The following is a 26,417-nucleotide window of genomic DNA, read 5'->3' as shown; positions in this document are numbered from 1 at the left end:
CGATGGTATCGCAAACAAGTCAATGCATGCAAGTCGATTCGGGCTAGATTTCAAATCTATAAATACCAGTGGTTTAGGAATAAGTTTCATTATTTTTTGCGTGCTTTGCCAACAATCATCAGTCGAAAGTGTGATAGATAAGTTGAGTCATACAAAGTGTAAATTAAATCTTTTATTTTGTGAATATTTTTGCAAATTTTATTACTTCATTATGACTGAATATAAGAAGAAATATCGACAGTACAGTATTGAGTATTTGAAATATAGTTTTATTCAGTCTTAAATATTTGAAATATGGTTTTATTCAAACTGTTATAATGGGGGGGTTACAAAATTTATGTCTTGCGAAGTGGGCGGTGGCCCGAAAAAGTTTGGCAACCTATGATCTAGAGGAAGCAGTGTTAATTTATATATCAAGGGTAAGGAGGATTAATTAGGTAGGAGTTAGATGAATGAGTAATATCCAGTGGTGAACTATGGAAATTTTAACAAAGGGCTCGCATCGTCGAAAAAAAAAAAAAAATCCTACATCAACGCTATCAATCGCTGACCGCCACCACTAGTATTTCCAGAGACAATCACAAACATCCATTCCCACGGCAGGATGTTTGTGAATGCTAATGGATGTTCACGGGATGTTTATAAACAAAATAAATTTGTTTTGTTTGTGATAGACGTTTTTATGACAAACAATCTATAAATAATACACAATTATTATCTAAACACAATAATATTGAAATATGTTATATTTCTCTTCTGTTTTTATACTTCAAGTGATAATCAACGGTACGAATCAAGGGACATTATTTTAATGGTCCTATTTATTTATATGAGACTACCAAAAGTGAATTCTTATTTGTAAAATGGTAGTAACAGTAACTATAATATTTTATTTAATAAAATCGCTTTTGAAACTATGAGACGATTTTACATGAAAAAAAAAAAAAAAAAAAAAAAAAAAAAAAAAAAAAAAAACTCACTGTCTGGTGCATATTTACCCAGAAAAAACTCTCTCCTTTAGAGGTTAACATTTACAAACAATTACTTTAAGGAAATACTTATGACAACAGCTGCCACACCTTATTTCCTCCTTCACGTCTTGTGTTCTTCTAGGAGGATCTATAGCCGAGCAATGATTTTCTAGAAAAGATTTGACATAGGGATTCGGATTAAATTCATTAAGGGTTTCCCATTATACATATTGTCATTAAATCCAAAACATGTTATAGTGAGAGAAGATCTCTTCGTTGTTACGATGTTATTCATCACACTAAAAGCTCGTTCGGCTTCAGCGCTGCAAACTGCAATTGTTGCCATAATCGTTTTGGCTTTTTTAGCTGTGCTGGGAATTTAGTTTTGTAACTTTCCAGTCAAAGCCATTTCCACTAAATCTCTAAAATCATTAATTTTAATTTCATATTTCAAAATAAAATTTAAAGATCTTATCTTTTTTTCCCCTTCTAACCATAGACATGTAACTTCTTCCATACTCCATATTTCAGGATAACATACATTTAAAATGTTTTTGTGTTCTTCATCTTCCAAATCCTCATAATTTTCATTTTTAAGTTAAAAATTTCTTTGCTGCATTAATCTATCCTTTAAAGACATTATAAGAGAGTTTAGTAATGTTTCTTGTGGTAGTTTGTGAAATCTGATTTTGCTTTCAATTGCTATTCCTTCAAATTGTTTTGATTTTAACATGGTATCAATTTCAGATTCACAAGAACCTATAGAATTTTTAAAATCATTAATTGCATTAATTGTTCGCATGATTAAGGAGTTAGCTCTTATAATACTTATACTGCGGCTTTGTAGAGCTTCTGACAGATATGATAATTCCTGTAGGATATCAATCATTAATGCTAGATCTTTTAAAAATTCAAATTGAGAAGTCGGTTTAAAAAGCCCTTATATTTATCATTCGATGCAAAATGCTTGCATAAAGCTGGGCAATTTCTCCACACAGCAAGAACCATTCGTAAACTGCAAGCTGCCCATCGTGATCCAAACACACGGCCGATCTTTAAAATTTCAATACCAAGGTCTTTTGCAATCGTATTTAATTCTCGTTGATGTTTTGCTGATTGATGATGAAAAGTATATAATTTATCCATAAATATTTTAAAATGATTTATTTCTTTAATGTTTTTTATCGAATCGTCTAATGCTAATTGTAAACGATGAGCTACGCAATGCCAAATCACAATGTTGGGAAATTTTTGTAGAAGTTTCTTTGACTCCATGAGGTCTTGGGTAATAATAAAGTTTGATTGAAACACCTGATTTGTTTCCTGGCATTACACTAGCTACACCAGAACAAAATGCAATGAGATGATTTTTTCAATTGTTATCAGAAAATCCATAAGAATTTAAAGTAGCATGTCATGTATACATTCAGCAGTGATATTTTCTAGTTCTGCAAGATCTACAAAAATTATACATGGTTCAGTGAGCTCAACTTGTATATGAATAACTAAAACACTTTTTTCTATAATAGCAGACGAATTGACATTATCGATTCGTCTGCTATTATAGAAATTTTGCATTTTTTTTTCTATTATTTTGGAGAATATTTCTAATTTTATTTGTTTAGAAATATGTTCCACTATTCTAATTCATGAGAATCTAGAATTCAATGATAATCCTAAATCAATACCATTTTTAATTTGGAGCTCGATTAAATCTGGCAAATAAGACATTGGTCGGTTTCTTTTCACCAAACTATAAACAGAATTAAGCATTTTTGAAGTTACCAAAATTTCTTTTTAATTTAGTTTGTCAATTAAATTTGGTAATATAGATTTGCTACATTCTTCATTTATTTTTACGATTTTATTATGAGCAAATGATTCATTATGTTTGGATAATTCAGACCTGGTAATAGTTGCTTCTTTAAAAACTTGCTTTCAATGCTAGATCACAGTTGGCAAGGAAAATTTAAGTAACTTATTGCTGAAGCAGTATAATAGTTCTATATGATATTTCAAAGTAAAGAAATAATTATTTGTGGAAAGAATTTAAAAGATTCATGTTTATATACCTCTTGTTGGATCAAACATTTCTGAAAATCCTTTAAGAATTTCTACTGATTCACAGTTGGAACTATTTGTAACACCTATGGGTAAAAAAAAACACTTGTTCATCAGTCATGAATAAAATAAAACTAGAGTATAAAGTGAATTTATACAAGGTACTGATTATATTATGTGTAGATTTTCAAATTATCCTTGCAATGAGAACTCACTATTTCTTCCAAGAGTGATTCAAAATAAAATAAATAAATGCATTATAATAGCAAAAGTTTCAAAAATAAAACCCCATTATACCAAATGGTCCATTATAGTTATCTGGCTAAGCATGTTAATGACAACCCTAACTATGCTAATGATGGTATAGTTAATACTGTATTTATAGTCTGTATGTATGTTCTCTGCCCAGATTACCAGACTCGGGTTTTAAGAGCAAAAATCCAACCATTCCATGTGAGCAACTCACACCTATATGTTTTCCATGTTCTAAATGAGATTTCAATCCATGTCTTTCTCTAACCAATGAATGTTGGCACTGTTGACTATATCATAAAGGCACTTATAGATGAAATCAAATATTCAATTTAGATTTAGTTATAAGGCAAAGTAGTATATCAGTTTACCATATAGAGAATATGGATTTGAATCAAAACATGATTTAAACTGCGAAGCTAGTGAAATTAATTAACCTTACAAATAAATGCTGTAAAAAGAATCCAAGATGATAAAGGTGACATGAAAACTGAAAAAGATATTCTGGATATCTGGATTAATTACTTTGAAAGGCTGTTAAATGAAACAACCAGTGGCATGTGAGTAGTAGAAAATATTCAAGAAGAAGCAAACAGTAGTACATGTCAGTACTTGAGATAGAAAAAGATATCAAAAGCCTGAAATGTGAAAGGCAGCTGAAGTGGATGATATTACTATTATTATTATTATGACACCTCCAGAGAGTCCAAAGACTCATCAAGGGAGGGCACTGACTCCGCAAGTCTCCGCCTCCACCACCAATCAATCCAACTACAATGAACCGCTCTCTTTTCATGATCCACACCAACACCATCTACCGCTGACCACCACCACTAGTATTTTCACAGACAATCACAAACATCCATGCCCACGATGGGATTCAAACCCACAGCCTTTTGGCTGGAGAGCAGATATGCTAACCACTCGGCCAGCCAGGCTGGCATATTTGACAAGAAACTTGAATAAATTGAGTAATAAATTGAAGACTTGAATAAATTGAGTGATTGGGCACAGAAATGGGGATGCGAGTTCAATGTTGCAAAATGTAAGGTTCTAAAATTTGGAAAACAAAGATGGAATGCAGAATTTATGCTTGGTGAGAATATATTGTTGGAAGTAGAGGAAATAAGAGATCTGGGGGGTTGATAGTGGATAAGGATCTAAAATTTAGGGGACACATCACCAAAATTGTGAAGATAACACAAAGGCTTCTGGGAATGATGCCGAGGACACTGACGTGTAGAAGTAGGAAGATTCTTGTTCCGTTGTATTTGATTAGGCCACACATGGACTATTGTGCCCAGATTTAGTCACCAGGTTTTCAGAAGGATGAAGAGATGTTGGAAAGGATCCAAAGGCGACTGACTAAGGTAGTTTCTGACCCCTGGAATGTCGAGTATGAGGAAAGATTGAGAAGATGTAATTTGCAGAGTCTGGTGGACAGGAGGAAGAGGGGAGATATGATAGAAACCTACAAGTTGGTAAGTAAGGGGTTGTTATAGGATCAATGCTGGAGAAGTTTTACAGAGAATAATGGGAGATCAAGGGAGAACCAGAGGTCATCCCTGGAAACTCTATAAAGAGGGTGTGAGTAGTGGAGTGTGAGGCAGGTTTTTTTTGTGCAGAGTTGTGAATGATTGGGATGCCTTGCCTGAGAGTGTGTTTAAGACATGGTATGATGAGATACGAGTGTGATAAAAGGACCTCCCAGATGAGTCTTTGACTCCACGAGGTCTTGGGGTGGTAATAATAATAATATGCCTTTTCCAAATCTACCAAGCTTAAATACAAATCCTTGTCAAGACCCCATCACCACAGAATACGCTGGAAGAAAGCCACTTTATTACATTGCAGCAAGTACAAATATCAAAGATTATTCCTTGAATCAGCCTCAGCTCTGAAAAACTTCCCAAACCTCAACAAATTTGGGTGCACAAGACTGCCCAAATTTGGGAAGCATACATTCTAAGATCGTTAGTCAACAGCCAAGACAACCCAATTTAGCCCATCGGGGGGGGGGGACCTTTTTAGGGCCGACTTCAGTTGCCTTTCTTCAGCCTCATTTGCTTAGTGTGAGCGCCTACATGCACATATCACTGTTTTGTGATCCCTGAAGATGGCAATGTAACATTGCTGAAATATAAGTAGTTATTAATTCAAGTTTTTATAATTAATAATTTAGTTTACATTGTAATTTTAAAAAATTAGAAGTAAGTAGTTGAAAAATCATAGGAAAATAACAAGGATCTATTGCTTAGGTTACAGAGATCTGAAAAACAGCATATGACAAGGTATCATGAGAAAAGCTTTTCAAAACTCTAGAATTATATGGAGTAAATGGAACATCATAGACAAAAATACATAGTTAATCTATATTGAAGTTGTAAGTCAGCTGTTAGAATTCAGAAAATACAGGAAAACGGTTTGATGTAAAATCAGGTTTAAGACAAGAGTGGAGGTCACTTAACAGTAAAAAAAAATGACTGCGAGGAGACCTCGATATTGCCTTTCAGGAATGAAGAGAACTGACTGGGGCCTTTGACTAATGTACAATCCTTACTTTCATGTGGAGTACCCAGTTAGTAGGTATCTACTGGGTACTGAATGAATGAGGATGGGCTGGCAATTTTGGACATAACTGACCAAATTGCACTCTCTATTGACTTAAACCACAAATGCACATGATGGTACAAGATGATGAGATTTCAGGCCAGCTGGGGCATCAACTGGTTAAACAAGGCACTTGCTATTTTTGTAAGAGAAATAAGGTGAATAACAAAAAGATAGCTATTGAAACAATCTCTAGTTCAACATCTAGAAGAAGAAGAAACTCAACAGAAGAAATGAAGACAGGAACCATCAATATAAGTAGTATTAATGGAAAGGAAATTGAACCTGCAGAAGAACTGGAAAGTATCACATGGATATAGTTTGTATTACTGAGACAAAGAGACAAAAACAGATGACATCTTACTAAATAATAATTATAGGATGTTATGTTCAGACAATAATGATCAAGGAAAGGAAGGAGTAGTGATAACATTCAACACCAAACATGAAGATAAACTTCTTGATTGGAAGGCAGTTTCAAGCAGAGTGATGTGGGCACACTTCAAAATGGGGAAATGGACAATGAAACTTATTTGTACCTATGGTCCCACAGAAGGTTCTAAGTAAGAAGTGGAAGAATTTTTCCCCTTCTTACTGGAAGTGGAAAAATAAATACCAGTCATTAGAACAGGAAGCTGACAAAGAAAATAGAAAATGTGGTCCTTGTTGGAGATATAAACCACAGAGTAGGAAATGAATCCCACCAGGCATATAGGAACATTTTGGGAAAATTTGGAGAAAAGGGCAAAGCTAATAATAATCATAATTATTTGCTGGATTTCTGCTCAGGACATGGACTAATCATTACTAACACCATGTTCCAGCATAAAGATGTGCACAAGTTCACAAGAAGAGAAGACACAAGAAAAAAGAAAAGCCTCATTGAGACTACGTCATTGTTCATAGTGATACCTTCATGCTGGTTCAAAAGTGTACAGAGGATTAGAAATTGGAAGTGACCATTACTTAGTGCTAAACAGGATAAACATGGATATTACATTGTTGAAGAAAATTTGAAACAATTTAAAAATAAGAACCAAACCCTGGAGTATCGATGGCAAACTCTGACAATGACATTGATTGATTCAGCTATGGAAGCCTGTAGTGAAGTTAGGAAAGAAAAATAAGAAACCCATGGTGGACACAAGAAGTTAAAGATGCAGTTTTGGAAAAGAAGAAAGCATACCAGAAATTCCTAGAAAATAAGTCAGTATATTTTCTAAAAGAATACAGAGAAAAATGCAAGAGAGCTAAGCTATGTGTAAAAGTAACTAAACAAAAGTCATGGGAAGATTTTGGTAAAAATATAGAAAATAAATATCAGGAAAGTGGCAAAATGTTCTAGAGGCCATTGAAAAAGCTCAGAAATGGAGGAAAGAATACTGTAAAAGGAATCAAAGATGAAAAAGGTGACATGAAAAACTGAAGATAAGGATATCCTAGATGTCTGGAGTAAAAAGAATTTGTTACTCTGTTACAAGCAGAGTAACAAATTCTGTTACTCTGCTTGTAACTAGAACAAAAATGTTCTAGTATGGATTTATCCATACTAGAACATTATATTTTCAAGAGGAATACAAGAGGAGTATATATATCTATACTTGAGGTGAAAAAAAAGCCATAAAAAACTGGACATATGAAAATGCAGTGAGAGTAAATGATTTTTGGTCAGAAATGCTTAAGAATGGAGATATAAAAATTCTACACTGCATAATTCAGAGAGCCTGGTAAGAATGTCAAATTCTAGATGCTTGGGGAAGAGCTCTAATAGTTCCTATCTAAAAAAAAAAGGAAATAAAGCTCATATGTGAATTACAAAGGAATTCCTCTACTATGAGTTCCAGGTAAGATTTATGCAGGCATACTTGAAAATAGACTGAGAAAGATTGGAGAAGAACAAACTAGGTTCAGGCCAAATACAAGGTCAAGATTACATTTTCACTTTATGACAAATAGTTGAGAAATCATGAGAACTTGACAAGGATTTGTATTTAAGCTTTGTAAATTTGGAAAAGGCATATTATTATTACCACCCCAAGATCTCATGGAGTCAAAGACTCATCTGGGAGGTCCTTTTATCACACACAGCTCATCATACCATGTTTTAAACACATTCAAACTCTTTGCAGACACCACATTCTCAGGCAAGGCATTCCAATCATTCACAACTCTGCACGAAAAAAAACCTGCCTCTCACTCCCCTACTCACATCCTCTTTATAGAGTTTCCAGGGATGACCTCTGGTTCTCCCTTGATCTCCCATTATTCTCTGTAAAACTTCTCCAGCATTGATCCTATAACAACCCCTTACTTACCAACTTGTAGGTTTCTATCATATCTCCCCTCTTCCTCCTGTCCACCAGACTCTGCAAATTACATCTTCTCAATCTTTCCTCATACTTGACATTCCAGGGGTCAGAAACTATCTTAGTCTCCTTTGAACCCTTTCCAACATCTCTTCATCCTTCTGAAAACCCGGTGACCAAATCTGGGCACAATAGTCCATGTGTGGCCTAATCAAAGCCTTATACAATGGAACAAGAATCTCCCTACTTCTACATGTCAGTGTCCTCCGCATCATTCCCAGAAGCCTTTGTGCTGTCACAATTTTGGCGATGTGTCCCTTAAATTTTAGATCCTTATCCACTATCACCCCCAGATCTCTTATTTCCTCTACTTCCAACAATATATTCTCACCAAGCATAAATTCTGTATCCCATCTTTGTTTTCCAAATTTTAAAACCTTACATTTTGCAACACTGAATTCACATCCCCATTTCCGTACCCAATCACTCAATCTATTCAAATCTTCCTGTAAGGCCACAATATCTTCACTACACTTCATGGTTCGTCCCAACTTTGCATCATCTGCAAGCAACTGAATATCTCCATCCAAATCTTCACCTATATCATTAATATACAAGTTAAACAGTAATGGACCTAAAACAGACCCCTGAGGCACTCCACTAGTGACTTTGACAAGGCAGAGAAAAACCTTTGAAAACCCTACAGTTATATAGGGTAAATGGAACATTATACAGAGCAATACATAGTTATATTTAAGTTGTAAGTCATCAGTTAGAATTGAAAAAAATGCAGGAAGATGGTTTGATGTAAAATGAAGGGTAAGACAAAGATGCATGTTATCTCCACTCCTAAATACCAGTGCAGGTTTTCAGGATTCTCTAACTAAATTGCATAACAGCTGTAACAATTCAGCATGAAAATCAGCAAACAAGAAGACAAAAATTATGAAAATAGGCAGGAAGACAGAAATTTTCAGTTACATCCTTTATGGAGAGCCTATAGAGCAAGAATATTATTTTGACTATTTAGGCACAGTTTTTAGTGAAGATGGCAAATTAAATTTGGAAACAGAATTAGCAAAGTTGGTATAGTGGGGAGCCAGTTGAATAAATTTATATAGAATTAGAGAGAAATTAGCAAAACACTAAGCTAGCAGACAAGACAGTCTTCAAACCAGTTTTAAGTTATGGATCTGAGAATTGGTTAGAAATAAAGCACTTGATCAAAGACTAGAGACTAACTGCAGATAAGAGGGTTCTAAGAAAAATCAGAAGGGTGAACAATGGCAGCAATGTCAGAATCATATTAAAAAATGAAGATATTAGAAAGGAACTTGACATTTTTAGCATTCAAGAATGCATCACAGATATATCTTCAAAGGTGGTATTTACCACTTAAATAGAATGAGTGAGGAAAGATTAGCAAAACAGGTATTTGATGCCAAGATGGCAGGAAAGAGATCATGGGAAAGACCAAGATCTAAGTGGATTGATTCAGTCAGAATTGCATTAGAAGCATGAAATATTAGAAATGACAATATTGGAGTGCTGACAAGTAATAGACTAACTTGGAGGAAAATTGTGGATAGGAGATTAATAATGTAATCTTAATCATGTAGTTCTGTCATAGTAGTCTGACCACCCCCTTGAGGGTACATATCAGGAAATTGATGATGTTCACAAGGGTGCACATTATATCTATTCTTATTCTTCATCTATATGAATTCTGATACAAGGCCACAAAAGTGGCCTTGGTATCAGAATCAGAGATGAAGAATAAGAATAGATATAATGTGCACTCTGCAGATGATGTTCTCCTAAACAAATCCAGTGCAAATGTACAAGATTCTCTAACTAAACTGAATAACAGCTGTAAGAAATTTCAGCAATAACAGTCTGGTTGGCCGAGTCATTAGCGTATCTGCTATCCAGCCAAAAGGCTGCAGGTTCAAATCCTGCCATGGAATGGATGTCAGTGATCGTCTTTCACCTTCATACACTCATTCATACAAGTGTATAAATACTCTCCCAAAATGGATTGGGTCATCCTGGAAGAAGTAGACCCCAACAACCTCCTGTAATGGGAGAGGCCTTTACCCAACAGTGGGGAATATATAGGCTTATAAAAAAAAAATTAATTAATTAAAAAAAAAAAGCAAGAAAAACACCAAAACTATGAAAATAGGCAGGTACATAGAAAACTTAACTGCATTCTCAAGAGAGAACCTACAGAACAAGTAAAACATTTCAGCTATTTAGCCTTAATAAAATTGTTGTCTGTTTCCATAAATTAAATATGGAAACAGACAACAGAATAAGCAAAGCTGGTATGGAGAAGAACCAGCTGAATAAATGTATATTGAATAAGAGAGAAATTTTCCAAATACAAAAGTGTTCAAAACCACTTTTAAGTTATGATCAAGAGTTATTTCAAGCAGCTTGGATCTGCAAGCTGTGCTAGAAATAAAACTCTTGATCAAAGATTAGAAACCACAGATTTAGAGTTCTGAGAAAAATTAACAGAATAAACTGATAGCATCAGTGGCAGAGTCATATTAAAAATAAACATGTAAGGAAGGACAATTCTTGTTAGCATTGAGAATGTGTGAGCAGAGCACAGAGCTAATAATTTAAGGTGTATTAGCCACTTAAATAGAATGGGAGACAGGATAGGGTAACACAACAAGTGTTTGATGCCAAGATGGCAGGAAAAAGACCCAAGGGAAGACCAAAATATTAGATATGACAGCAATGAAGTGCTGACAAGTTACAGACTAATTTAGAGGAAAATCGTTAATAGGCGATTAGTAATAATGTAATCCTTTCTTTCATACTTACACAGTAATCAGAATACATCTTAAAAATTATGGAAACAACTACCGTGTTAGAATAAAACTTCAGTTTAATATAAACCAAAATAATCACTCGGCGTTTCGAACTTCACATTAAGGTCATCTGGAGTATACACATATACAGGGTGTTCGGGATAAATTTGACAGTTTCGTAAGGAAAAAGAAAATCTTCTTTGTATCTATTAAATTTAATGAATTGACAAAAAAACATTACAGGCAGAGTTAATTACAATACTATCAACAAGATTTACTCAAAATAACCACCATTAGCATCGATCACAGCTTCAATTCTGCTTCGGAACCTCGAACAAGCTGATGCTACAGTCTCCCTGGGAAGGGCCGCAAAAACTGTTTTAATTTTATCCATTAACTGGGCTTTTGTATTACTGGAAGTGCGATTGGTGTCTTTTTCAACTGCGCCCCATACAAAATAATCCATGGGGTTAAGGTCTGGGGAGTTTGGAGGCCAAACATTTGGACTGGTGAAGTCGTAGAAATTTTCAGACAACCATTTTTGACTTTTCCCAGAGGTGTGGCAAGGGGCCGAATCCTGCTGCCATACATACGGCCTACCATTGGCTACCCTTGTTATCCAGGGCTTGACTACAGTGTTTAGCAACTCCACGTAGCCATCTGAAGTCAACCTGAGGCCCTCTTGGAGTTCGTACAGCAGAATTCCGCGAGGAATTCTGCTGTACGAATGCAATCAGATCGTCTGCTAGGGATCTTTCTTCTTGCTACATCCTCGTAGTCACCATTGCAAGTCTCTAGTTCATGCCTGATTGTTTTTACTGTATTCAGGGAGCATTGGGCAGCAGTCGTAATATCCTTATTTTGATGGCGGGCACGAATCATCATGATACAAGTTATTCTCTTCCATGATTCAGGTGGGTTCCAGCTATCCATCCTTTCTGACATCTTGTATATGAATGAAGAAGGGTCCAAACTTTTAAATGAAAAGAAGTGTGTGTTAATACATGTAACTTACGGAAAAATATAATTAATTATAAATATGTCAAATTTATCCCGAACACCCTGTATATATAAAGAAACAAGCTGCACTATAATCTACATGGTATGCTGAAGTTACATTGATTTGGTCAACTGTTAAAATTACTGGCCTGACCTCTGGTGAAGGGAAAAAAAAAACCTTACATCAAAGTTAAAGCCGTGTTATTATTATTATTATTAGGTTACAAAATTAAGCAAGAGAGCAACATGCTCATGCAAAAAAATTTTACTCATAAGTATACATATAAATTAAAACAAATCAGTATGGATGGTGGTCAATAAAAGCTGAAAAACTGCTTCAAGTCCTAAAGTGAGGGTTTGCTGGAAAACCTGAACTAGTGGAGTACCACAAGGATCAGTGCTTGGTCTACTGTTATTCAATCTGTACATTAATGATATTGAGAAGGATTTAACAAGTGACATACAGTTATTTGCTGATGATGCAAAGATAGGTATGGTATTCAGGAAAGCTGCTGATATGTAGTCTTTGCAGAATGATTTGAATAGGCTGGAATTGTGGGCATGGGAAAATGGATGTCAGTTCAATTTCAGTAAATGTAAAGTCATTCACTTTGGCATGATTAGATATCCAATGTTGTAGTATATTGGTGGGATTAGGTTAGAAGAAAATGATGAGGCTACGGATCTTTTAGTGTTAATAGATAGGAAGTTGAAGTTCATGGGCCATGTGGCAAAGATTGCAAATACAACTCAAAAGATAACTGCAATGCTGAAATGAACATTCATATTTAAAAATAAAGATGTTATTTTGCCTCTTTACAAGGCCTTGATAAGACCTCACTTGGAGTATTGTGCGCAGGTCTGGTCTCCTGGTTTCTGTTGTGATTCTGATATATTGGAGAGAGTACAAAGGAGTGTGTTAAAAATGATATCAGGATTGTGGAATACTGATTATGAAGACAGATTGAGAATTTGTAGACTGCAGACACTAGCAAACAGGAGAAAGAGGGATATGATTGAGACTTACAAACTTCTGAAATGGTTATACAGGATTTCAATTGAGAATTATTGAGTTTCTGGAGGTCGGGGAAAGGACAAGAGGGCATCCTTGGAAGCTGAGAATGAAGGCTGCCAAAAAAGGGTATGAGGGTTAGATTTTTCTCTCAGAGGGTGGTGCATGATTGGAGTGGATTGCCTTTGGATGTTGAGAGTGCAAACAGTGTGAATGAATTCAAAAATAAGTATGATAGCTGGTGTGTGTAGTATGTGGCCTCCCTTGATGAGTCTCTGACTCCCTGGAGGTCTCTCTTAATAATAATAATAATAATAATAATATTCTTCTATCCATGCCTTTTTTTTTTTTTTTTTTTACATCTCTCTCTCTCTCTCATGCCCATCAGCTGTTCATTTTATATCACAGTAGGGCATATGGTGTATTCTCTCAATTGGAAGTTCATGAAATGACATCACAACAGTCAGGTATCACAAATAGCAAAGATAACTTATTTCAGTAATGGTGGACCGGATATATTTCTTTGCAGTATAATGAAGTTTCTTTTCCACTTGATGATTATTTCATTGTACACAGTATAAAAATATCTGCAGGTATTTAATTCCAGCAACATAAGAATATCTTGTATATCTTGTTGATTCTTCATGCTGCTGAATGATAAGCTGTTTCCACTGATAACATAGCCAGGAGATGCAGTTTGGCTTAATAGCCTCACTAATGAACCACTAATGCAAAACTACAAGAACTGCTGATACATTCTTCTTACAGTAAAATATTGCATTGACAAATATAATTTTATCAACATAACATTTTTATATATCTTTTATTTAATTTTAAATTACCTAAACAAACAATATGTTCTGTGAACAGTCATGTTAAGATATTTAAATATCTTAACAATACACTATTGGATATCTCATTCCATCAAAGTGCATAACTTCACAATTACTACCATTGAATGGTAGTAATTGTGAAGTTAAATTAAATTAAAACCATTTACATGCCCACAATTCCAACTTATTTCAAGTACAATGGAACCTCGATTGTCAAATGCCTCTCATCTCGAACAAATAAACAAATCGTTTCCCAAACATATTTTCTAAACCAAAACACACTGTTCCCGAACAGAATCTCGGTTCCAGAATAGGCAAACCAACAAACTGAAAGGAGAAATCTTATCCAAACATGAAAATGACGTTCATGTCTCGGATCTTGCTATGCAGCTCGGTATGGTGATATCAATGATCTGTACTTTTTCTTCTTCTACAGCTTCTCCCACTTAAGTGGGGTCACTGTTTGTTATGAGTCTCCTCCACACCTTCCTGTCTTGGGCTGTCACCACATCCAAGTTCTTCATCTTCAAGTCCTCTTCTACCAGCTCCCTCCATCTCTTCTTTGGCCGCCCACGCTTCCGCCTTCCTTGCACATCCATCTGCATGACCCTTCTTCCCACATATTCGTCCTCCCTCCTCATCACATGACCAAACCATCTCAACCTTGCCTCCTGTATTTTCGCTCCTAAGTTCGTAACTTTCACTGTTCCCCTGACATAGTCATTTCTCAGATGATCCTTTCTGGTCACACCGCACATCCACCTAAGCATTCTCATCTCTGCTACTTCCATCCTGCTGATGTTATTTTTCCTCAGGGCCACAGTTTCTATAGCATATGTCATAGCTGGCCTCACTACTGTCCTATAAATTTTGCCTTTCAGATGGATCGGCACCTTCTTATCGCATAACACTCCAGCCATCTCCCTCCAGTTCCTCCAACCCGCTTGTATCCTGCATCCCACTTCCTTCTCAGCTCCTCCATCTTCTTCCACTGTTGAACCTAAGTATCTAAAGTCTCTCACCTTCCTGATGACATTTCCTTCCAGCTCCAGATCTATCTTCTGGCCACCGCCCACTGCGCAACACATATACTCTGTCTTACTTCTGCTCAGTCTCATACCTCTCTCTTCCAGTACTTTTCTCCATCTTTCCAGTTTAGTTTCCGCTTCTTCTCTTGAATCTACACACAGCAAGATGTCATCTGCATACAACATTGTCCAAGGTGCATCTTCTCTCACCTCCTCTGTTACCACCTCCATCACAATATTAAACAGAAACGGACTTAATGCTGACCCTTGATGTAAGCCAACTGTTACTTGAAAACTTTCTGTCTGTCCCAAACAGGTCCGAACACTTGTCTTCACATTTCTGTACATTTCCCGCACCAACCTGACATATTTCTCCGGCACCTTCTTCTCCCTCAGACACCTCCAGACTTCTTGCCTTGGCACTCTATTGTATGCTTTCTCCAGATCAATAAATACCAGATGTAGCTCCCTTTGTTTCTCTCGATATTTTTCCATCATCTGTCGTAACCCAAAGATAGCATATGTTGTTGATCTACCAGGCATGAAGCCAAATTGTTCCTTTGCAATCTCCACCTCCTCCCTCAATCTACCATCAAGAACCCTTTCTAGGATTTTCATTGTGTGGGACATCAACTTTATTCCTCTGTAATTTTTACAGTCTCGTGCATCCCCTTTACCCTTGTAGATGGGAACAAGAGTACTCTCCCTCCATTCCTTGGGTATATTTTCCTGTTGGCAAACTTTCATGAACAGGTCCCACAGCAGGTTAATTCCCTCTTCCCCCAGTGCCTTCCATGCCTCCACTGGAATTCTGTCGGGGCCCATCGCTTTTCCATTCCTCATCCTCTTCATGGCCTCCGTCACTTCCATTCTACTGATGTTCTGCACCATCCCCTCAGAAGGCTGCCCATCTCCTCTGTGAGTCCTTGCATTTTCCTCATTCAAAAGTCCCTCAAAGTATATTTTCCATCTGTTTCTTATGTCCACATCCCTCCATAATACTCTTCCTTCAGCATCTTTGATCTGCCTCACATGTAAGATGTCCTTAGCTGCTTTATTTCTACATTTCGCTAGTTGGTAAATTTTTCTCTGTCCTTCCTTTGTTTCTAATTGATCATACAGATCTTGATATGCCATGGCCTTCGCCTGTGCCACAACTCTCTTGGCTTCTTGCTTTCACTCTTTATACACCTCTCTGTCCTCTTCCACTCTTGACTCATCCCACTTCTGCTTTGCCTTCTTCTTAGCTGTCACTGCCACTTGTACATCATTATTCCACCACCAACCCTCCTCCTGCTCTCTAATCTTTCCAGATGTCTCACCAAGCACCTCGATTGCACAGCTCAGGATTACTTTTGAATTATGTTTCCACCAATCTTGTACACTTTCCAGTCCATCCGAAATCCTCTCTAACACTCTCTCCCTAAAACGATTCCTCACACTCTCCTCTTTTAAGCGAAACCACTTAATTGTCTTCATCCCATGGCAACCAGAAGTTCTTATCTTCGATCTTATTTTAAAGTATGCGCATAGCAGTCGGTGTTGTTGTGCTACTTGATCTGTTGGAATTACTTTACAATTTGTCACAACCTTAAGATGTTTTCTTCTAGTCAAAATGTAGTCAATTTGTGAGCTGTTGTTACCACTTCTAAATGTTATCAAATGTTCTTCCCTCTTGAAGAAAAACGAGTTCACAATTGCCAGATCAAATGCTACTGCAAAGTCCACAACCCTCTCTCCTTCTTGGTTCATCATTCCCACTCCGTGGCCACCATGCACCCTTTCACAGTCTCTATTCTGTCTTCCTATGTGCCCGTTCAAGTCTCCTCCGACAATCACCATCTCATTTTCTTCCAATTCCCTCATTTCTTCATCTAACACGTTCCAGAACTCATCTTTTTCCTCTGCTGTACAACCAACTTGCGGGGCATATACACATAATACGACCACCCGCTCTTCTCCAAGACCCAATTTCATTCGCATGATCCTGTCGTTCCTTCTACCCATGTCCAGTACTTCACCCTTCATTCTGCCACACACCACAATTCCTACACCATTTCTTCCCTCGTTATTCGCTCCAGAGTAGAACAATTTATATCCATCTCCCAGTTCCTTTGCCTTTTCCCCTTTCCACCTTGTCTCCTGCACACATAAAATGTCCAACTTCCTCTTCCTCATCATGTCTGCCACCTCTCTTCCCCTTCCAGTCATGCTTCCAACATTCAGTGTTCCCACTCGCAACATCCTCTCCACCTGCTGGGCTCGCTTCTTTAACCGCACCCACCCTTGATGCGGTAGCCCTCGTCCACTTCTCACAGCTGTAGGGCGATGTGGCTGCGCGTCGCTTAAGGGGTATGCCCTAGCCCTTATATCATTTTCTCTTCGACTCATAATCATAGTTTGAGTTGGCACTGAAGTGATCTGTACAATACTCAAAAATAAAGAGGCAATCAAGGGAGCTGATATTGCAAAAGGAGTTATTGTCCGCCCACTGTTTGTAGGTCTCTGCTTGGCATCTTGCCAAGAATAGTCGTTTCATGCTGAAGGGGAGAAAGAAATGAAGGATGAACGAATTGGTCGCCAACACGCGAAATCACGTGCTTTATAGGTAAAATTTTCCAACTGTTATACAAGCAGCAACATAGTTAACTACAATAATCATAAAAGAGAAGATAATTTTCCGACCTGTAATAATAAACAACTCACAATACAGACTGATTACCCTATTATCGGAATGGATTCTCCCTTTTCTGACATGCACAGAAGTGTCGAAGGATCTCTAATCGGTGGCTAAACTTTACTAAACAAAGATCTCAGACAATTGAAGAAGTGGAAAAATTGTTGCCGATTTGGATAAACAAGAAACAGTTAGCTTGGTTAGTAACAGTTAGTAACCAGACAATTTTTTTATTCAGTGGATCCATGAAGTCTTTGCCCCAAATGTGAGAAAATACCTTCAAAAATTTGCCATTAAAATGCCTTCTTGTGATGGACAATGCTCCTGCTCACCCTCCAGACATGGAGGACGAGTTGGTGGAGGAGTCTGATTTTATCACAGTGAAGTTGCTATTCTATTTGGTGTGGAGTTTCTTAAAGTTCGACTCCTCTAATCCAGCCCATGGACCTGCAGGTCATTTCGAACTTTAAGAAACTCCACACCAAAACACTGCTTCAAAGGTGTTTTGAAGTGACCTCTGACACAGAATTAACACTCAGAGAATTCTGGAAAAATCACTTCAATATCCTCCATTGCTTAATATTCTTGACAAACCTGGGTGCAGGTGACTTACAGGAAATATAATATAAAACTCGGCCTGGAGGAAATTGTGGCCAGACTGTGTAGCAGACAGAGACAGGTCTCTGTCTCAGGGCTTTGAGGCTGAGTATGTTGCTTTTGTCGATGATGTTGTGTCTCTAGGCAAAAAGCATGGGCTTGGAAGTTGTCAATGCTGATGTGGAGGACCACAGGAATGAGAGCTCACCACAGAAGAACTGGAACACCTTCAGAAGGAGCAGCAAAAGATGGTGGTTGAAGAAATGTATTCAGAGACAGAGGAAGGAAGGGAGGATTCCTAGTTCTTTGATCAAAGAAATGTGTGTGAAATGGGGTGAGGTGCTAAGTTTTGTGAGAGATCACCCTTTTTCGTCTATATTTTATCTATTTATTGTGTTTATTCTTTTTATGTAAGATTTTATGCATTTTCATTATTTTTGTATATAATTTTATGCATAAGTACTGTAGTAAAGGTTTAAATAAGCAATCATCTGGGGTTGGGGAAACGGATTATTCCATTTTACATTAATTCTTATGGGAAAATGGTTTCAGTTTTCAACCAAGTTTTCGAACAGCCTTTAGGAACTAATTATGTTCGACAACTGAGGTTCCACTGTAATACATGTTAGTTGCATTTCTAATTATTACCCTGCCATCTTTGCATCATCAGCAAATATATGTTCCCTGTTAAAACCTTCTTGGTGTCTTATGTAAAGACTGAATGACAAGGACTGATCCTGGGGTACACTACTGATCACCATTTCTGATATAACCACAAGAAAGAACATACCAATAGCAGAGCTATGATGGTGACTTATGTTCTTTCTTGTGGTTATATCAGTTGCTTTAATATCATTTTTGTTCTAGGGGTTTATCAGAACTTTTAACGCCTTCGCATATATATATAACATTTCCTTTTAAAAATATTATGCATTATATCAAGGGATTGATTTTTATGCCAAGTGAAAAAGTAAATATCTAGCGATATTTCTGTTTTATGATTATACCATGGTATGTTATCTACATACCATGGTATAACCATATCAAAAATGAGAAAGTACGATATGGTGCTGGATGGTAAGACCACCCAGGCCTGAAGGCATCCAACATGCAACTGGGGAAAGAACAAAGAGCTTCCACAAGTAGAACTAGTTTTTATGATGTGTCCAGGTCAAACCTGGAAGGAAGCTTGGTCACGGATGTAGCTGTTGGAAAAGGGAGGCTCCGTGTTTCACAAGAAACACCACAGGATTGGAACTTGGAATGTTAGAAACATGAACCAAGGTAAGCTGGAAATAATAAAGATAGAAATGGAGTGCAAGAAGCTGGATATATTAGGAATAAGTGAACTTAGGTGGACAGGAATGGGCCATTTTCAGTCAGGGGACTATATGGTGTATTATCAGGACATGAGACAAGTTGTAAAAATGGAGTATCTTTCTTACTCAGGAAAAAGATGGCTAGGTTCCTTCTAGGTTTGACCTGGAGACATCATAAAAACTAGTTCTACTTGTGGAAGCTCTTTGTTCTTCCACAGTTGCATGTTGGATGCCTTCAGGCCTGGGGGGTCTTACCATCCAGCACCATATCGTACTTTCTCATTTTTGATATGGTTATACCATGGTATGTAGATAACATACCATGATATAATCATAAAACAGAAATATCACTAGATATTTACTTTTTCACTTGGTATAAAAATAGCCTGGAATGTATTAGGTTATAATCCAGTGAGTGACAGAATCATTTCTCTCAGAGTGAGTGGACATCCAATGAATATGACCATCATTCAGGTTTATGCACCCACTACAGATGCACCAGAAGAAGACAGTGAAGAATTTTATGGCAAGGTACAAGAAGTGATAGATGCAACACCAAAGTGAGATTTATGGCTACTACTTATCGGAGATTGGAATGCAAAAGTGGAAGAGACTGAGGAACAACGAATAACAGGTCATTTTGGTTTAGGTATTTGTAACACTGCAGGAAAGAGACTAGTTGAGTTTTGTGCAGAGAATTCTTTGTTTGTTGCTAACACCTGCTTTAAACAGCACAAAAGAAGAAGATTGTATACATGGATATCACCTGATGGACAATACAGAAATCAAATTGACTATATACTTGGACAAAGAAGATGGAGAAGTGCAATTCAGTCTGTCAAGACTTTTCCAGGTTCAGACTGTAGAACAGACCCATGAGTTATTAGTGGCTATGATACATGTGAAATTACAGAAACTGAAAACAACACAAATGTCGATCAGATATGATCTGGAAACATACCAGCTGAATACAATATTAGTATACAGAAAACAGATTCAGCACACTCAATTTGTGTGAAAGAGAACCAGATGAACTGTGGGAAGAGATTAACGATATAATTAAAACAGAAGCAAAGAAGAATATTCCAACAGTTTGTAAGAAGAAAAAGAAGTTTAAATGACTGTCAGAAGATGCCATCAAAACTGCTCAGGAAAGAAGGAAAATGAAGGCTACAGGAAATTTGTAGGAAGTACGGCATTTGAATGCAGATTTTCACGACGAACCAGAAGAGACAAGGAAAAATACTTTAACCAGGAATGCCAACAAATAGAAGACCAAAACAAGAAAGGAAAAACAAGAGATCTTTTCAAAAAGATCACAGAACTAACAGGGAAGGTTTGTGCCAAGGTGACAATATTGAAAATTAAACACAAAGGATATCTTACAGAAGCTGCAGACATCATAGAAAAATGGAAAGAGTATACAGAAGCCCTTTACAGAAAGGACTCCAAAATTACTGAGAAATTTGAAGAGCAGGATTACACACAGGACCCAGTACCACAGGAGAGTGAAGTGAGGTGGGCACTGCAACAGCCATCCAGTAAGAAAGCACCAGGAGGAGATGGAATACCTATTGAGCTGCTCAAAGCCCTAGGAGAAGAGGCAGTTAAAATTTTAACAGCTCTATGTCAGCGAATTTGGATCACAACTACATGGTCTAGGGAATGGAAAAAATCAGTTTATATACCTTTATTGAAGAAAGGTGATGCAAGAGTGTAAAAATTACAGAACTATAGCACTGATTTCTCATGCAAGTAAAGATCATGCTTAATTCTGAATGATCATGCTTAAGATCATTCAGAAAAGACTGGAACCATTCATGAAGAGAGAAATGCCAGATGAACAGGCAGGATTTCAAAAAGGCAGAGGAATGAGAGATCAAATCGCCAATGCGAGATGGATAATAGAAAGAGCACAGGAATATCAAAAGAATGTCTACCTTTGTTTTCTTGGCTATAGGAAGGCTTTTGACTCTGTAGATAATGTAAAACTGTGGAATGTGTTAAGAACTGGGAGTACCAAAGCATTTCATTATCCTTCTGAGGAATCTTTGAATGAACAAGAAGAGCTACTGTCCGAGCAGATCTTGGAGAAACTGAGTATTTCACTATAGGTAAAGGGGTGCGACAAGGATGTATTTTATCTCCATACACGTTTACATTGTATAGCAAAAACATTTACAGAATGGCAGGGATGGAGAAGTCTTCAGTTGGAATTAAAATTGATGGAAGAAATATTAATAATTTGAGGTATGCAGATGACACCACCTTGCTAGCAGAATGCAAAGAAGATTTGGAGGAACTTATTATGAAAGTTAAAGAAGAAAGTGCTAAATATGGTCTTAAACTTAACCTCAAAAAGACAAAAGTTATGGCAACATGTGAACTTAATGATTTTGAAGTAGATGGGGAGAAAATGGAAGCACTTAACAATTATGTGCTCCTAGGATCCCAAATTGATAAAGATGGTTATTGTACTGAAGAAGTTAGAAGATTATTACTTGGAAAGAAAGCAATGACAAATTTAAGCAAGATCTTTAAAGATAAAGATATTAGCCTTGCAACAAAAATCAGAATCGTGAAAACAATGGTATTCTCTGTGGTACTGTATGGATGTGAAAGTTGGACCCTGAGAAAGAGTGAAAGGAGGAGGAAAGATGCATTTGAATTACAGGTTTGGAGACACTTACTAAGAATACCATGGACTGCAAAGCAAATCAATAATTCAGTAATAGACAGAATAAAGCCAGATTATTCCCTCAAAAGTTATGATCATCAAGCAAAAATTGTCATACTTCGAACAAATTATGCGAGCAAATGACAGTCTGGAGAAGATGATGATGCTTGCTAAAGTTGATGGAAGCAGGAGAAGAGGAAGACCAAGAATTAGATGGGAGGATGGAGTTAAAGAAGCAACTGGAATGTGCTCGGAAATTCCGAAAGATATCACCAGGGACAGATCTGAATGGAGAATGTATGTTCATAGAATCACCAGGAGTCAAAAACGACTCTGTGGAACATAACAACAAACAAATATTATCTACAAAAACATCTAAAGAAAATAAAGCCAGTTTCACTTAGTAATTCATTAAAACACTGTAAACTATATTATTTTCCACAACTATTTTTTAAAAATTAATAAAACATTGCTTTGAGACTGTGTTCAAATTATCAATAATTCTTTCAACTTGCACTTATTTTATGTTGGTACTAAATACTAATATTTATTTCACATACAGTTGTCATTCTTATTTCCTTCCAGTTAAATTAACAAAAATTAAATCGAACATTATATAGGAAAGTATGGTTATTTTTTCTTTCATTAAATAATTAGATACTTTTATATTATTTACAGAAGAAAATTCAAAATCCTGTAACATAAATTTCTTATATATTTTGGTCTCAAATAAGGTCTGCATACATTACTAGGTTTAAAAATGCAAAAATTTGTAAAATTTCACAATTTCTTATTTCACCTTTTATCTCAGGTGATTTTCAAAAACATGCTGGAATCCGTTGATATTTGCAGATTCTAGCATTATAAGTCTTGCTAATCTTATTGGATTACTAGGCTTTTCTTGAAAATAAACTCCAAAAAATCATCATCAAATTCCTAACATTTACCATCAAGGGGTGTACAGGATATGAAATTACAACATGAAAAATTTACATCATTACTAACTTCCTATCTACAATTTTCGTCCAAATCAATCTGTTACCTGTCAAGGCTCCAACATTGTCAGATCTTATATTTCTATTTTCTAAGGCACTTCTTACCGTATCAATCCACCTATATCTTGGTCTTCCTCTGGGTCGTTTTTCTGCCAACCTGACAGAGAACACTTGTTTTGCTAATCTTTCCTCTCCCATTCTGTTTAAGTGATCATACCACCTGAGATTAGCTCTGCTAACACATTCCTGGATGCTAACAATGTCAAGTACCCTTCTAATATCCTTGTTTTTAATATATTGCAATTGATGCCATCTGTTCACGCCCCTAATCTTTCTAAGGATCCTCATATCTGCGGTCTCCAGTCTTTGGTCAAGTGTTTTACTTCTGACCCAGCTCTCAGATCCGTAAGTTAAAACTGGTTTGAACACTGTCTTGTATACAGCTAATTTAGTGTTTTGACTAATTTCTCTCTTATTCCATATAAATTTATTCAGTTGACTTCCTACCATACCAGCTTTGTTGATTCTGTTGTCTATTTCCATATTTAATTTACCATCTTCACTAAAACTTGTGCCTAAGTAGCTGAAATGTTTTACTTGTTCTATAGGTTCTCCATTCACAATGCAATTGATATTTTCAATTATTCAGCCTATTTTCATTGTCTTGTTACTGCTGACCTTCAGACCATATCTATTACAACAGTTATTCAATTTAGTCAGGGAATTTTGCAGACTTGTAGTGGATTTATTTAGAAGTATAACATTATCTATATAAAGCAAAGAGCTAAGATTAACATCTCCAACTTTTGATATCAGGTTTAATACCACTTTCCTTCATAATGTGATCCATATAGATAATGAATAACAGAGGAGATAATATACACATTGTCTGACACCAGAATTAATATTAAACCATCTTCCTGTACTTCCTTCAATTCTAACTGAAGACCTACAACTCAAATAAAGAAGTATTACTTCATATAATGCCCCAATGACACCATACAAATGTAGCATTTTGAATAGCTTCTCTCTTGGCACCTTGTCATATGCTTCTTCCAGATCTACAAAACTAAAATACAGATCTTTGTTATATTCTTATGACCTCTCAATTATTTGTCGTAAGGTGAAAGACAGCCTCTATTTGGCCTGAATCCTGCTTGTTCTTCACCAAGCTGCTCTTCCACAATCGTACTCAAGCGTTTCTCAAGTATACTGGCATAAATCTTATCAGGAACTCTCATTAGAGAAATACCTTTGTAATTCTCACATTCAGTTTTTTCTCTTTTTATATATGGCTACTATGAGAACTCTACTCCAATCATCTGGAATTCGTCCCTCTGTCCAGGCCCTCTCAACTATGCAGTGCAGCCACTGTAAGACTTTTATACCTCCATTCTTGAGCATTTCTGGTCGAATATCATCTACTCCAGCTGGCTTTCCACATTTCAGACTTTTGATGGCTTTTTCTGCTGGGGTGCTTAAGGGTCAAAGCTGTATAACTGAGAGGAGACCTCCACATAGCCTTTAAAGGAATGCGGAGAACCGACCAGGGCTTCCGACCTAATGTCCAATCCTCACCTTCTCGTGGTGCACCCTGTTGGGTATCTACTTTGATACTGAACGAACGAGGATGGGCTGGCAATTTGGGATTTAGCCGACCAAATTGTATTCTTATTGGTTAAACCAAAATAAAAAATGATGGTACAACATGACAAAATTTCATGCCGGCTGGGGCGTCGCCCGGTTAAACAAGGCCCCCGTTGTTTTCGCCAGGGAACCAGGGCGAACAGCGAAAAGTCAGCTACTGGAACAAATCTGAAAACAAACCCCAACTCAACATCACCAGAGTTAAAGATCGGTACTATCAACGTAAGAAGCCTGAATGGCAAAGAAATGGAGCTAGCTGAGGAATTAGATAAGTACCAGATCGACATAATAGGGGTGACTGAAACAAAAAAGACCAAAACTGGTGAGATCTTTCTGAGCAATAAATACAAAATGTTATATTCAGGCAATAACAATCAAGGAAAAGAAGGAGTAGCCATAGTATTCAACACAAAATACGAGGCTAATCTTCTTGAATGGCAGTCAGTCTCAAGTAGAGTAATGTGGGCAAATATGAGAATGGGGAACTGGACAATGAGACTTATTTGTGCCTATTGTCCCACAGAAGGTTCTACTAAGGTAGAAGTGGAGGAATTTTTTGAGGCTTTAGAAAAAGCAACTGACACAATGAAAAAGGAAAAGTTGGTCCTTGTTGGGGATCTAAATAGTAGAGTAGGAAATGATTGTGAGACATACAAAAATATTTTGGGAAAATTTGGAGAAAAGAGCAAAGCTAATAATAATGCAAATATCTGTTGGATTTCTGCTCAGGACATGGACTGGTTATTACTAAGACCATGTTCCAACATAAAAATGTGCACAAATTCACATGGAGAGAAGAGGCTAGGAATAAGAAAAGTCTCATTGACTATGTTATTGTTGATAGTGATGTTTTCTCCCTGGTGCAGGACACCAGAGTGTACAGAGGATTTGAAATTGGAAGTGATCACTATTTAGTCTTGAGCAGGATAAAATTGAATTTCATATTGAAAAGAATAACATGTAAGAAAGTTTTAAAGCGAATAAAAGTTGAGCAGCTCTCAGATGTAAACTGTAGACTAAAATACAGAAATATTATTGAAAAGAAAATGAAAGAGTTTGAGAACAGGAATCAAACCTTGGAGATTCAGTGACAAACTCTGAAGGAAACATTGATTGATTCTGCCAGAGAGGCATGTGGTGAGGTTGTGTGCAAAGATAAAAAAATCAGAACTCCCTGGTGGACACAGGAAGTTAAAGAGGCAGTGAAGGAAAAGAAGAAAGCATATCAAAAGTTCCTGGCAAATAAGTCAGCTTTTACTCTTACAGAATACAGAGACAAATGTAAGAAAGCTAAACAGTGTGTAAAACTAGCTAAACAAAAGTCATGGGAGGACTTTGGCAAGAATATAGAAAATAAATATCAAGAAGGTGGCAAAATATTCTGGAGGTTGTTGAAGAAGCTTAGGAATGGAGGAAAGAGTGCTGTTAAAGGAATTAGAGATGATAAAGGTGAAATGAAAACAGGAGAAAAAGATATCCTTGAAGTATGGAGTAATTACTTTGAAAAACTGCTAAATGAAACAAGCAGTGATGACAGCACAGTGATAAAAAACACTGACCAGGCATGCAGTCAGGAATACATATCCATACTTGAAGTAGAAAAAGCCA

At 36.6% G+C, this 26,417-nt stretch overlaps 1 protein-coding gene across 3 annotated transcripts in view; it reads right to left on the bottom strand.

Moving 5' to 3' along the window:
• LOC150110247 (transcription factor E2F5-like) overlaps window positions 1-26,417 on the bottom strand; it is a 152,762-nt gene that overhangs the window by 37,045 nt on the left and 89,300 nt on the right. For all 3 annotated transcript variants that reach the window (XM_090392363.1, XM_090392372.1, XM_090392382.1), the window contains exon 7: window positions 3,044-3,118. In XM_090392363.1, coding sequence (XP_090248489.1) covers window positions 3,044-3,118 — 75 coding nt within the window. The remainder of the gene's footprint in view (window positions 1-3,043; window positions 3,119-26,417) is intronic.

Source organism: Typopeltis vanoorti, chromosome 1, assembly GCF_054136105.1.
Source record: "Typopeltis vanoorti isolate ZY-2024b chromosome 1, IOZ_Tvanoo_1.0, whole genome shotgun sequence".
Classification (NCBI taxonomy): domain Eukaryota; kingdom Metazoa; phylum Arthropoda; class Arachnida; order Uropygi; family Thelyphonidae; genus Typopeltis; species Typopeltis vanoorti.
This window is presented reverse-complemented; position numbering and strand designations above follow the sequence as displayed.